Consider the following 12,837-nt stretch of genomic DNA (forward strand, 5'->3'; position numbering starts at 1 on the left):
GTATACACCGAAATGGTCGATGTTATAAAAGTCCTAGTACATGCATATTTACTGAATAGTAATTACGCATAAACTATTGAAAATTATACAAATACATCATATCAATCTTCTTAAAAAACTCATTGGACACAACTAATAATTAACAAACGCTTTTCTTACTACAAGAAAAAACAAACAGAAAAAACAGTACTTCATAGGAAAAACGAACGGAAACAATTATCATAATGTTTATTCATTTTTTAAAGTTTTATTTTTATGTCAACATGAGAGAGAGAGAGAGAGAGAGAGAGAGAGAGAGAGAGAGAGAGAGAGAGAGAGAGAGCTTGCTTTAATTGCATACATTAATGAATATATGATGATGATAAATGATGATAAATTCATTTATGTTCGTCAAGAAACTAAGTTTTTCATTTATTCCAATCGGATTCAAAACAAGCCATGAAACTTCTGAATTTTTCTTCGCTACCCTCAAGTTTGAAATCCTTCAGATCTCGCAAGCGTACATTTACAATCCTCTCCGCCATCATTGTCTTCACTGCTTGTTCTGTGGTACTCACGCGGAGATCATATTGTTCCGGTCTGATGTCGGCTCTCATGATGGCTACAAAGTTTCGCAGCTGTATAGTGTACAGTTCCTTCTTATCAGTGATTTCGAACACCACTACATCGGAACGACCTCCGCATTCTTCGTATTTGTACATAGTTGTCACCAGTTCGAATAACTCTCGCGCTCCGAGTGCCTGTATAATCTCCGCTCTGTGTTTATCGTCGATTTCTAGATGCAATGCGCCTGAAGTTTCCAGAGCACTGGTAATGTAGTAGTTGCTTGCAATAGCATTAATGTTCCGCATTCCTAGGAGTGTGAGACAATCCACCTTTAGTTTTCTGGCCTCTGCATTCCTGTCATCAACCACCAAAACGTATGAAGCTAACTCAAGGGCCCATTGTATATCGTTGTCATTCCAAGCCTTGATTGCCGCACTCAACACTTCAGATACACCGCCTGCAAGCGCCACTATACGGCTAGCTTTATCCGAGTTGGATAACGGAAATAGGTCAACTGGATCGCCACTAAACCAACCAAGATACAGTTGAAATACACCTTTAACTGACCATGGGACTGTGCCATAAAATTCTCTTAAGTGAGAATGCAGACGAAGTTTATCAGGCATGATCACGTGTTTGACTACATCATCTGGAGAATAACCTTTGTTGATAAACCGAATGGCTTGATCATGAACAAACTGAATACCATCTCTGTACACCTCGAGGACTTTCTGTACATTTTCTTTGCCTATAATTGGCTGGGTGTGACTGGGTACAAGATATTCTGGTTTCAAATCCAACATTCTTTGTAAAGACGTGTACCAGGCGACAGGGTCCCTGGCTGGGGCGCCCCGAATGGTATAGATGTTCGGAAATGCTCGGTATATATCATCTGCACACATAAACGCCTTGTAAGATGGGACCCATAGACCGATTTGATCACTTGTTTCCCCGGGAATTTTCATGAGCCGGACGTCTAACCCTGTAAATGGAATGAAAATCTTAAAATAGATATTTAAAACACGTATATCCAATCGGATACAGTATGTAAACATGTTCATGTCATCCAACTTACGTGAAGAAAAACATGACTTTGTATAACTTCTTAAAATGATACGTAAATAAATTCGAAAGGTGAATGCATCATCATGACTAGTACGCTCTAGGGAACAGTCAATAACAACTTAACCCGTGAAATTACCTCAGTCATTCAGGACAATATCCACACAAAAACAGGTTTAGGTTTTACAAACAATACGTGCATTCTTACAGATATATCCGTTCATTTATTCTTTTCTTTTTAAAGAAAATTCACCGAACGAGGTGTGGACATACCAAAAGTTCAAATACATGTTTACACAACGGGGGTGATGTGGTTTGATATTATACATGTAGAACTAATAGAGAATCTCTTTGTTTACTGATATCAGATATTGTCACAGTAAATTGCGGTGTTTCAAAACAGATTTATTTCACAATATTTATAAAGTTATGTTTTCATATTGTGATCTTTTTCATAGTAAATTCAAAATCCACAGTATGAAACAACAATGTAGCATAGTTGGGGTTTTTTTTCTTCAAAATTCTTGTTAAATGCTAGAAATTCAATGTAAATCTATATAGGAAGAAACCTGCTATGTTTGTATCTAATTCCATTTCCTCGAGAAGTTTATTTGGAAGAATGAAGCCCATAGAGTCTTTTGCTTTGCCATAATTCAACTGGATTCCAATTCCGGCGTTCTGAAATTTATCCTTTGTCACAAACACCCCAAACTGCCGCATTGAACGCTTAAATTTTGCTCCATAGGCGGTTGTATGAAACTTTCGTATTTCCAGCGGAAGTTGTTCGTGAGCCCAAATATCCGGTAAGTTGGAGGGATCTTCAATAAAACCCTGTGAAAAGTGATTGCTGTCTTTTATTCATATATATACAATTTTATGTATATTCATGACAATTCAGAAAAGATAATCGAAACTAACAAGAGTTGCCCTGTTAGTAGAAATTAGTACAAGGGTAGAAAAACTTACTCCCACTCCCCCGATATGATCTGTGTGATGGTGAGTGTAAATGATAGCTTTGATGGGTTTCTGTGTGATTTTTCGGAACTCTGCTAGAATTTCTTTTGCCGCCATACTGCTTTCTGTGACGTCAACAATGATGAGGCCGTCCGGAGCAATGACCATGATGGCATTACCCAAAGCATAGCCAATGCCCATGTAGATGTTGTCCGAAACCTAGATCAATGTTTAATTAAACCTTTTTCAAATAAATGATTTATTTATTTTTTTGTCACTAAATATTTGTACATGTTATCTGTCATTTTGAATTATATTTTATACATACGTCTTTTACTTATTAACAATTTTTAATTGTTAATGAGTCCCTGCCTAATTAGTCATGGAACCATTTACAATTAAAAATTGTTAATTAGAAAAAGACACATAATATCATTTCCTTTTGTCGAAAGTCTAATGGTTGATCACACAAATCGTTCTTAATACTAGATAGATAGATGTGGAATAGAATTGAAAATACAATTGTTTAATATATTACATATATTGTAAATATCGGTTACATGGGCAAAGAAGGCCATATACTACCTTCCGTATTTCCTTTTTCTGGAATTCTTTCGAATGTTCCACCAATTCTTTTTCGGCTACCATATCCCGGATAACTCGAGTACTTAATTCTGGTTTTTTGGATGACAGTTGAACCTGATACCCAACAAAAGCAGCGAGGGCACACACCAGAAGTACGAACAAAAACTCGACCGTGTTCATGGCTGGTTGTGAACTATCGCTGGAAAATTTTCAAACTGGTCTGAAATGAGGGCTGGAAAAAATCGTAATTTCCGTGACAAATTGAAACAAAGAAGAAATACTACATAGATATTTAAAAGGTTGCTAAGCAGAGCTTGATGATTATGTCCACTGTAGACTATAATAATTTCCTTAAGAAAACTAGTTTTATATAAAGATATTAAAACCATTTAATTTTTCAGGCTAATTATTTGGGGGGGGGGGGGGGGTTCGTTGCAAAAATGTAGTTCATGGCTTAGCAATCACACCTTAAATTCAGAAAATGATGAAAATCTGATAGCTAATTTGTAGACGATCCAGCTGCCATACTTTGTAATATACATGTAGGTGGCATATTTCTGCCTCCTGAATGCAAGTTATTTCCCATAGATTATGTCAACATGCAAGATAATATAATGTCAACATGTTTGTTGACTTGCAAGAATAGTGTATACATGTACATGTTAATCAGACAAGAATTTTGAAGATATTCAGAAACTATCAAATATCGGCTACATGTTATATCCAACATTCTTAACGTTCAAGCTGAAATTTAATTTATCTTTTTTATAGCTTCCGAAAAATAATTTTTCCTCTCTTAATCGGTTGACCAATTAACATTTATTTACTTTTTAAATTTTCATTGATACTTGATGTATATCGTACGCAAATGCTACTCGCATATTATTTATCCAGAAAACAGGTATTGATTCGATCGGTTTTACATTGTATTATTATAAGATACATACTGTATTACATGTGCATAGACACTGATATATAACAGGTGGGGACCAATAACCCGTTTGGGATATAATAGCCCAAATGGGATATAAATATTAAGTGCAAAAAATAAATATTTTTGATTTTGAATTTTTTCTATATAAATCCGCATTAAAATGGATGTATTGGTACAACTTTTGGTAAACAACTTTTTCTGGAACCGTACTGTTACGGAGATTGATCCCTCAGTATATCCAAAACTTCTTGGGGATCAATCTTGCAAACTATAGACATATAGAAAAACTTCTTAACCAAAAGTTGTTGCAATTGATACACATTAATGCGGATTTATATAAAAAAAATTCAAAATCATTTTTTTTTATTTTTTGCACTTAAAATTTATATCCCATTTGGGCCATTATATCCCAAACGGATTATTATATATATCCCATTTGGGCGATTGCGGTCCCAACCTGTATAAGGGAATTATTATTAAACATATTAAACATGCAGGTGGATTAATAATGTATATCTATCTATCATCGCACGATTTCGCATATCTAAGTGTCACAATCCTCCCTCCTTACGTTCAGCGAAAATTTCAACTTGACCCAACACTCGCTTTGCCATTACATTTGATTTGATCGATACCCCGGTTTATAAATCCTTTGCCATTTTTATAAGTGAAGGGGATGGCTAAATATTATATTTTTCCGGTGCCAATCGCCTATGCATATTGTCTTAGGCATCTGTGCAAAGTAAAATCGACTTACCTTAATTCATGGTCGCTCAGCCCGGGCTTGCTCGTGTACGCTGTATACGTAAGTGACCTTGAGTAAATCAACTCAGGCATGGTCCACGAGATGACCAATCAAACAGGACTATGGTATGGAGACGAGCTACGGACATAAAATAACATGTTAATGAAAAACTATTTAAGTTCCCTCCCGGTGAAATCATTGTGACTGTAGTCTTAATCTCTGTCTCTCTGTCGGTCAGTCTGTCAGCTTGGGTTTTAAAGACTTTTTGTTCGTTATGGTGTAGAGAATTGCCGTGTAGCTTAAATGAAAGCAGTTTTCTGTAGAATAAGTTCAAGTTTGATCAATAGATGTTTAGAAAAAACAATTATGCTTGTTGTTTTGTTTGTCCTTTTTCCCCCTCGACATGGGTTGTCGGTAGAAGATGTGTATTGCTTAGACAATACACTCAGAATTCTTGTTGTCAAACAAAAGTAGTACTTCAAAATAATTCTTTTTAATTATTAATATGGCACAGCAAAGACATTTAACAATTTTTTTTTTGAATTTTTTATAATTATGATATAATAAAGGCACGTAGCCGGGGGGGGGGGGGGGGGGGGGGTAGCGCCCCCTCCATACTTTTTGTCGCAGCAGACATTTCTATTGAATTCTTAGATGAAAAAGTGAATTATTACGGAGGTATTATTGAAGTTATTTTTATTATGTATACCCCCTCCCCCAAACGCTTTGGGATTTTCAAGATTTTGGAGAATTGTATATTTGCAGAAACCGATCGACGAATTTACTACTCCCTCTGTGTTACAGGATGGTGAATAAAAGCGACAACTCACGAAGTTCTTCTTTCTCTATATAAAAATTATGAAGGAATCAAATATATATATATATATATATATATATATATATATATATATATATATGTGTGTGTGTGTGTGTGTGTGTGTGTGTGTGTGTGTGTGTGTGTGTGTGTGTGTGTGTGTGTTCGTCTATAAACACTTCTGAGGTATTATCTCTGTTTACACACCAACAGACTGAGGTATGTATTGATTAGCGAGGTACTTTTTCCGTAACCTCGGAATGTATACCTCATTTTTTACGTGCTCAGCTTGTGAAGATTGCGTGGTTTAAATTTAGCATATACCTCTTTAAGACGTCAGATGGTTGGCAGGTGTGTGTTCTACAAATTTCGAATCATAATTTGTCATTTTTTCCTCAAGCACACACTTTCTCAATCGAAGCCTCTGATTGGCTGAAATTTTGATTGGTTGTTCAACATTATTCGGAAACTATCTCGCTTTACTCGAGAGTCTCGGCCATTTTGATTTGATAACATGATGGCATAAATGACATTTAGCAGGTAAGTATCAGTAGAATACCTAAACTAAAGGTTTTTTTCAAACAGAAAGATATTCAATGTATAACATGTAGGCCGTAAATGCTTATATTAATGAAATGAAAATGATTGGCAGCCAACAGGCATATCTATTTTACCGTCTATTTTACCGTCAAAATTAGGTCAAATTACGTTTTCTAGATTTTAGGTAGTTATTTATAGGTAATATTGATTGCGGGTTTTTAAGAATATGTCTGATATTGGATAGATAGATATTATTAAAATGATTGAATATGTTAAAGATACTAAATAGAATTCATTATCGTTTGTTGGACGTATATATTTTTGGAGACCGGTTTGAAGTGAACCAAAGTTGACATAGTCTGATGATGGTATGAGTTATAAATTGTGAGGTATTGAGTCATGTGATTTATTTTTATCCAATGGGATTTTCATAATGGAGGATATTGTACTGTTTCTGATACTCATATTTTCTGTTCTTTGTCTTTCATTTGGAACTTTAATCGGTGTTTTTCTCCTATTATTTACAGTATCTAGAAGGTGGACTGCTTTGTTTTTATCTTGGAATCGTGATTTGCAATAGGGAACAATCTGATTGGTAATGGTATGTGTTAAACTATTTATTACCCGTGAACTTTATTTAATTTTAAAACAGGAAGTTTGCAGGCAAGGCAGCCATTAACCATGTGCTTTGCATTGAAGATTAATTTGATCAAAATAATCCACTAAAAATGGTCAGATATGTATAGATGATGGCTTCTACAAAGTTTGCCAAGTCTGTTGGCTATATTTTGACCAAAAAATATTGCGTGTACGATGAAGTGAATGTATTTAGCCTACACAAAAGGATTGATTATGTGCCAGTCTTTGATGTTTATGATGAAGTTTTCAGAATATATTTGTTTTCATTAGAGGATGCTATGAAAATTATTGATTTTATTAAGAGTAGAAATTTTACTGCAGTATTTGTAAATTTTGATTGAAGCTGTAGGAATCTGAAAGGTGGGTTAAAATATCTTCATTTTTGACATGTTATTGTTTTTTTTTTTTTTTTTGTTTTTTTTTTAATTAACATTTATTCATTGTATTTTCATAAACACTTTTAAGATATATACAGGTTTTACAATGAATTTTTTTTTTCCTTTCACCACACACTCATTCATGCACACACATTCACATAAGTAAAGTAATATGCTTTAAAATTTACACAGGTAAATGAAATAAATTAATCAATTACTGCTCTTGATACTAAAAAAAATATATATAAAATATAACACAACTAGTTTTGTTCAAAAATATTTTTCCAGAGCAACCACTGGTTATCAAAAATTAATAATTTTGAATTGTGTATTGCTACACACCTTTCAATGTAATATTTCATTCTTAAATGACTAAGAAGGCCACACATATTTGGAATTCTACTTTGCAACAAGCATGAAAAAATATACTGTTTGCAACATAATATAATAAAATTTATTACTTTGTTATTTACATTTAATGGAGTCTCACCTAAAATAATATTAGTAATATTAAAACCGACTCTATTAGAGGTTGTTGTGTATATATGCATGCTAAAATTTCTCCACAGAGGTAATATTTTTTCACACATAACAAACATATGCAATATAGTTTCTATTTCATTGCCACAAAATCTACAACAGTCATCGGTTTTAATTTTGATTTTTTTAAGGTAGTAACATACAGGAAGAATCCTATGAAGGATTCTGTATTGTAACCATTGTAATGAGGAATCCATAGTAATTTTAAAACAAATTTTAAACACATCTTGTATACATATATTTTCAAGTCCATGTGGAGACAACTCTTCATTCCATTTGTATATTGAAGTGGGAACAATATTGTTCTTGTTTATACAATTATAAATCACCTTTGTACATTTCTCATTTAGTAAAATATTTTCAAAATAAAAAGGTAGATATGGACCATATCTACTTTCAACAACATTTTTGTTCAATGACATACATTTTAAAAAACTGGAAATAGCAGCAATAATACTATTGTATTGCATTATACATATTCTTGAGATATTGAACTTTTGCTGAAACATGTTTTTCGTTAAAAAATTACCTTCGTTTGATAAAAAATCACCAACATTTTTAACACCATTTTGATACCATTTTTTGTAGAAAACACTGTTGTTATTAATCCTTATATTGGAATTAAACCATACTGGAACATTTAAAAAATTGTTTTTTGCATACATTTCATTTTCAGTATTCTTCATGACATATAGCCATGAGGTAAAAACATCATTCCAAAAATCATTATTTTTAGGTATCAAAATATCTGAGATAAATGCATCACCAAAATCAAATATTTCATTTACAATGTCTCTACCATTAATTGTTAAGAATATATCTAACCATGGCTTGTTGTTTTTGGTTAATTTCTTAATCCAAGAACATTTTAATGACTTGATGAAAAAGTCTACATTAACCATTTTTAAGCCCCCAGATAAGTAATCTTGAGATACAACAACTCTTTTTACTTTATCACATTTTGATTTCCATATAAATTCAAATAAATCTTTACAAAGTAAAGTTATTTTTTCACATTTTGGTGAGGGAAGAGAAATAAATAAATGATTGAGTTTTGGCAAAATAAGAGTTTTAACAATTGTCACTCGGCCAATTGGCGTGAGTATTCGTCTATTCCATTGTTGTATCAGTGATTTAATTTTTGGTAAAGTAATATTATAATTTAATTCAGTGATGTTTTCTAAATCAACTGAAAAATGAATTCCAAGCAAAACAAAAGTTGTTGAACCCCAGTCTAGTTTCCATCTAGTATGATGGAAGACCTCTTTTGAGAATTTTTTAGAGCCAATCCAAATAATTTTAGTTTTTGAACAATTTACCTTTAAACCAGAAAATTTTGAGAAAAAATCTAGGTTATCAAGAGCAGCAAATAAAGAAGTTGGTGAGCCATCAAGAGTTAGCAAAGTATCATCTGCATATTGTGAAATTTTATGTTCTTTGTCATTAACAATAATGCCTTTAATATTATTGTTTTGTTTAATTAGAATAGATAGAATTTCTGCGCAGAGCAGGAAAAGATATGGGGCAATAGGATCACCCTGTCTACAACCTCTTTGTATATTAATTTGTTCAGACAGATGTCCGCATTGTAAAACAGATGCTTTAAATTTTGTATTTAAAATCTTAATCCAGTCTATATAGTTTTTCCCAAAACCAAAGTAATTTAAAACCTTGTATATAAAGGACCAAGAAATTGAATCAAAAGCTTTCTCAAAGTCGATTAAAACTAATAACCCAGGTATATGTTCTGATTCCGTGTATGCCATTAAGTCATAAACAAATCTTGTGTTTTCACCAATATATCTACCTTTCATGAATCCCGACTGTGTGTCAGAGATAATTAAATCAAGTATAGGTTTTAATCTATGACTCAAACAGCCAGATATAAGCTTATAGAAAACATTTAATAACGTAATTGGCCTCCAATTTTTTAGAAACTGCCTAGGTTTATCCCCTTTGGGTAAACAAGATATTATACCAAGTCTTTGGGTAATAGGTAATTGTTTTTTTGTAAAAATACAGTTGATTGCCTGTAAAATAAAACACTTTAAGTCATTCCAAAAAAATTTGAAAAACTCAGCAGTAAATCCGTCGCTTCCGGGAGACTTATTATTTTTCATGTTTTTTAACACATCGAGAATTTCACTTTCTGATATTTTTTTTTCAAGTAGTTTAGAAGTATGGTCATCTAATTTCTTTACATAAGTATTATCTATAATATCATTTAAGTCAATATCAATCAAATCTGTATCATAGTCAGTGTACAAAGTCTCATAGAAGGATTTTATTTGCTTGAGTATTTCAAATTGATCATATATAATCATATCGTTCCCGACATCAACCCTTTTTATTGTTTTATTAATAAAATTACGTGATTCTAGGTTACAAAAGTATTTAGTGGGTTTCTCCCCTTCTTCCACCCATCTTGTACGTGACCTTATTATGTGACCTTGCATTTTTGTTTTTCTTATTTTCTCTAAAGATAACCTTTTTTCCTCAAGCGTAGATGTATTTAAAGGCTGTTCCGATTCCAACTGTTCTATTTCTTCATATAATAATTTTTCTTCTTTTTCCCTTTCCTTTTTTTTGTAAGATGCATAAGAGATAGTTATTCCCCTTATTTCCATGAGAAGAACTTCAAGGAATGTGCTATCATCAATGGTATCAAAGTAATAAAGATTATCAGCATAATTTGTTGGATTTTTAAGAAAAGTTTCCTTTACTAGTTGTATAGTTTGTTTTACTTTTTCTACATATACTTCATCATGTAGTAAACTATTATTAAACTTCCAAAGACCATGCCCTTTAGTAAACGAATTAAATTTTATTTCCATAATCACAGCTGAGTGATCTGATCTATAACCTGGCTTTATAGAAAAGTTGTTAATAACATTTGATAAACTTTCAGAAATTAGTATGTAGTCAAGGCGAGCTAGTCTCACTGGATTTTTTTTCTTCCAAGTATAAATTTTATTTTCTGGGTACAAGATTCTGTAGTAGTCAACCATTTGTAAATCTTCCATAATTTCTAGCACTTTGTCCCTTGCTTTGGGATTGTTAACATGTAAATAGTTGTAAGTATCCATTGAAGCATTAAGTGCAATGTTCAAATCACCACAGAGAACAAAGTAATCATTATCAAATTCAAGAAAAGTCTCTCGGACTTTTTCATAAAAACCAGGAGTATCTGTGTTCGGTCCATAGACATTAATGAGAGTTATTTTATTTTCCTCAATAACAAGATCCAAAGCCAACATGTTTCCATCATTATCTTTTTTTTCTCTGAGAATCTTAAATTCAAAATTATTATTAAAAAGAATGCATACTCCTCTTGAATTTGAAGTAAAGGAATTAAAAACACACTTGTAACCCCATTGTGCTTCAACATATGGTTCAGTATCTAAAACAAAATGTGTATCTTGCAGACAGAGTATAGAATAATTTTTTGTTTTGTAAAAATTAAGGACATCTTGTCGTTTCGAAAGAGTTGCTAACCCTTGACAGTTCACCGTTGCGATTTTAATACCATCAGCCATCACCTGTGCTTTGAAAGTAAACTAAATATTTACATCCATACAGTTCTTTCATACACACACACATACTAACAAAATAAAGTGTAACTAAAAAGTCTTTAGACTTCATGACAGTCTGTGTTGGTCTTACCACAGTTTATGGGCAGGGATGGGAGTCCATGGGGATGGTTTACATGCTGCCTCTAAACCGGAAGTTTGATTGATCACAGTAAACATAGAACTTAAATGGACGATATTTTTCCGGAGAACATTGTACGGTTTATCGCGCTGCTTTTTTCACTTTATTATCAATATCATCAGTGATGTCAAACTTCATTCTCTTGTCTCCGACTTTTCCGTAGACCGAACCATTAAAATACCAGGCACTTTCGATATTTTGGTGCTCTGAGAGACGCTTAATCAAACTCACGTTTGCTTTTGTGACATCGTCCACCAGTCGGAATCCGTTATCTTTGACCGCGGACCTTTTTCTCATTACCCTGGACTTGACATCGGTGTTGATCACTTTAACCAAAATCGGTCTACCTTTTCCTTTTTCCCCTGGAATTCTATGCGCTGCTACGATTTCTTGGTCGTTTAGAGCGACTCCCGCGTTTTCCTTTATAAACGTTTTCACCTTTTCCCTTGTGTTTTCCTTCTCTGTTTCCTTTAGATTCATAATTTTAAAATTGTATTTTCTTGAATACTGTTCATTATGGTTAGATCTCCGAAGGGCCTCGACTGCCGCTTCTTGAGTTTCAGTTAAATTTTCTTTGTATTCTCTTAATTCTTTTTTGCATTCCAGTAATTTTTCAGTTAAGGTTTCAGCTTTCTTCTCCAAAATATCTATGTTTCGAGTCATATTATCTAGTTTCTTCTCGTATTTCTCTTCAATTTGTTTACATCTTTTCTCTACCTTTTCGTCAATCAGTTTTCCGAGTTCTTTGTTGTTTTGTTGCAAGATTTTTTTGATAATCGATGTTACTAAGTTTTCTAAAGTATCCTCTTTCACAGTTTTTTTCAGTTCATCTTTTATTTCTAATAAATCTGCACGTAAATCATCAAGACTTACTTCAGTTGTCTGTTTTCCAGGTGACGCTACCTGAGGTTTCCTCGATCTACTCACATAAGCCATTTCTCGTGCTAGTAGTGAACACTGTTGACTCGCTCCGAAACAGGATTCAATACACAGTTTAAACTCCAAACTCGTTTTTGAAAAAAAACACTTACTCACGTAGGGACTCACGTAGAGACTTTCCTTAATTATTACTATTTTTGAAGGAAAGAGGGTTAAATATCAATGATACAATCAGAAAACTGCACACCCTGCCCCGAGACCACTCAAACACGTCCACTGTGGTCAACCGCCATTTTTAAAGTTTTTCGACATGTTATTGTTGATGTATGGTACACATAAGGATATTATATGCGCCCTCCAATGTTTCATAAAAATCTATCAAAAACACTATTTTTATGTATAATATGCATTTATAATTTGACAAAATGGAATGTGGTTTCTTTTTTTAATTTCAACCTGATTATGTGTATCTAGACAAATTATGTTACTAATCAAGCTTATGTTTCCAAAT

General features: G+C 33.0%; 1 protein-coding gene across 1 annotated transcript; it reads right to left on the reverse strand.

The window, feature by feature from the left end:
* Positions 1-211: 211 nt before the first annotated feature.
* LOC128190533 (linear primary-alkylsulfatase-like) lies at positions 212-4,966 on the reverse strand. Its single transcript, XM_052862611.1, has 5 exons — positions 4,839-4,966; positions 3,148-3,379; positions 2,575-2,781; positions 2,178-2,439; positions 212-1,528 (listed from the first exon to the last, which is right to left on the reverse strand). The coding sequence occupies exons 2-5, from the start codon at positions 3,325-3,327 to the stop codon at positions 408-410; spliced, it is 1,770 nt and encodes a 589-aa protein (XP_052718571.1). The 5' UTR covers positions 3,328-3,379; positions 4,839-4,966; the 3' UTR covers positions 212-407.
* Between the last annotated feature and the right edge of the window lie 7,871 nt (positions 4,967-12,837).

Source organism: Crassostrea angulata, chromosome 6 (genome assembly GCF_025612915.1).
Source record: "Crassostrea angulata isolate pt1a10 chromosome 6, ASM2561291v2, whole genome shotgun sequence".
In the NCBI taxonomy this organism is placed as follows: Eukaryota; Metazoa; Mollusca; class Bivalvia; order Ostreida; family Ostreidae; genus Magallana; species Magallana angulata.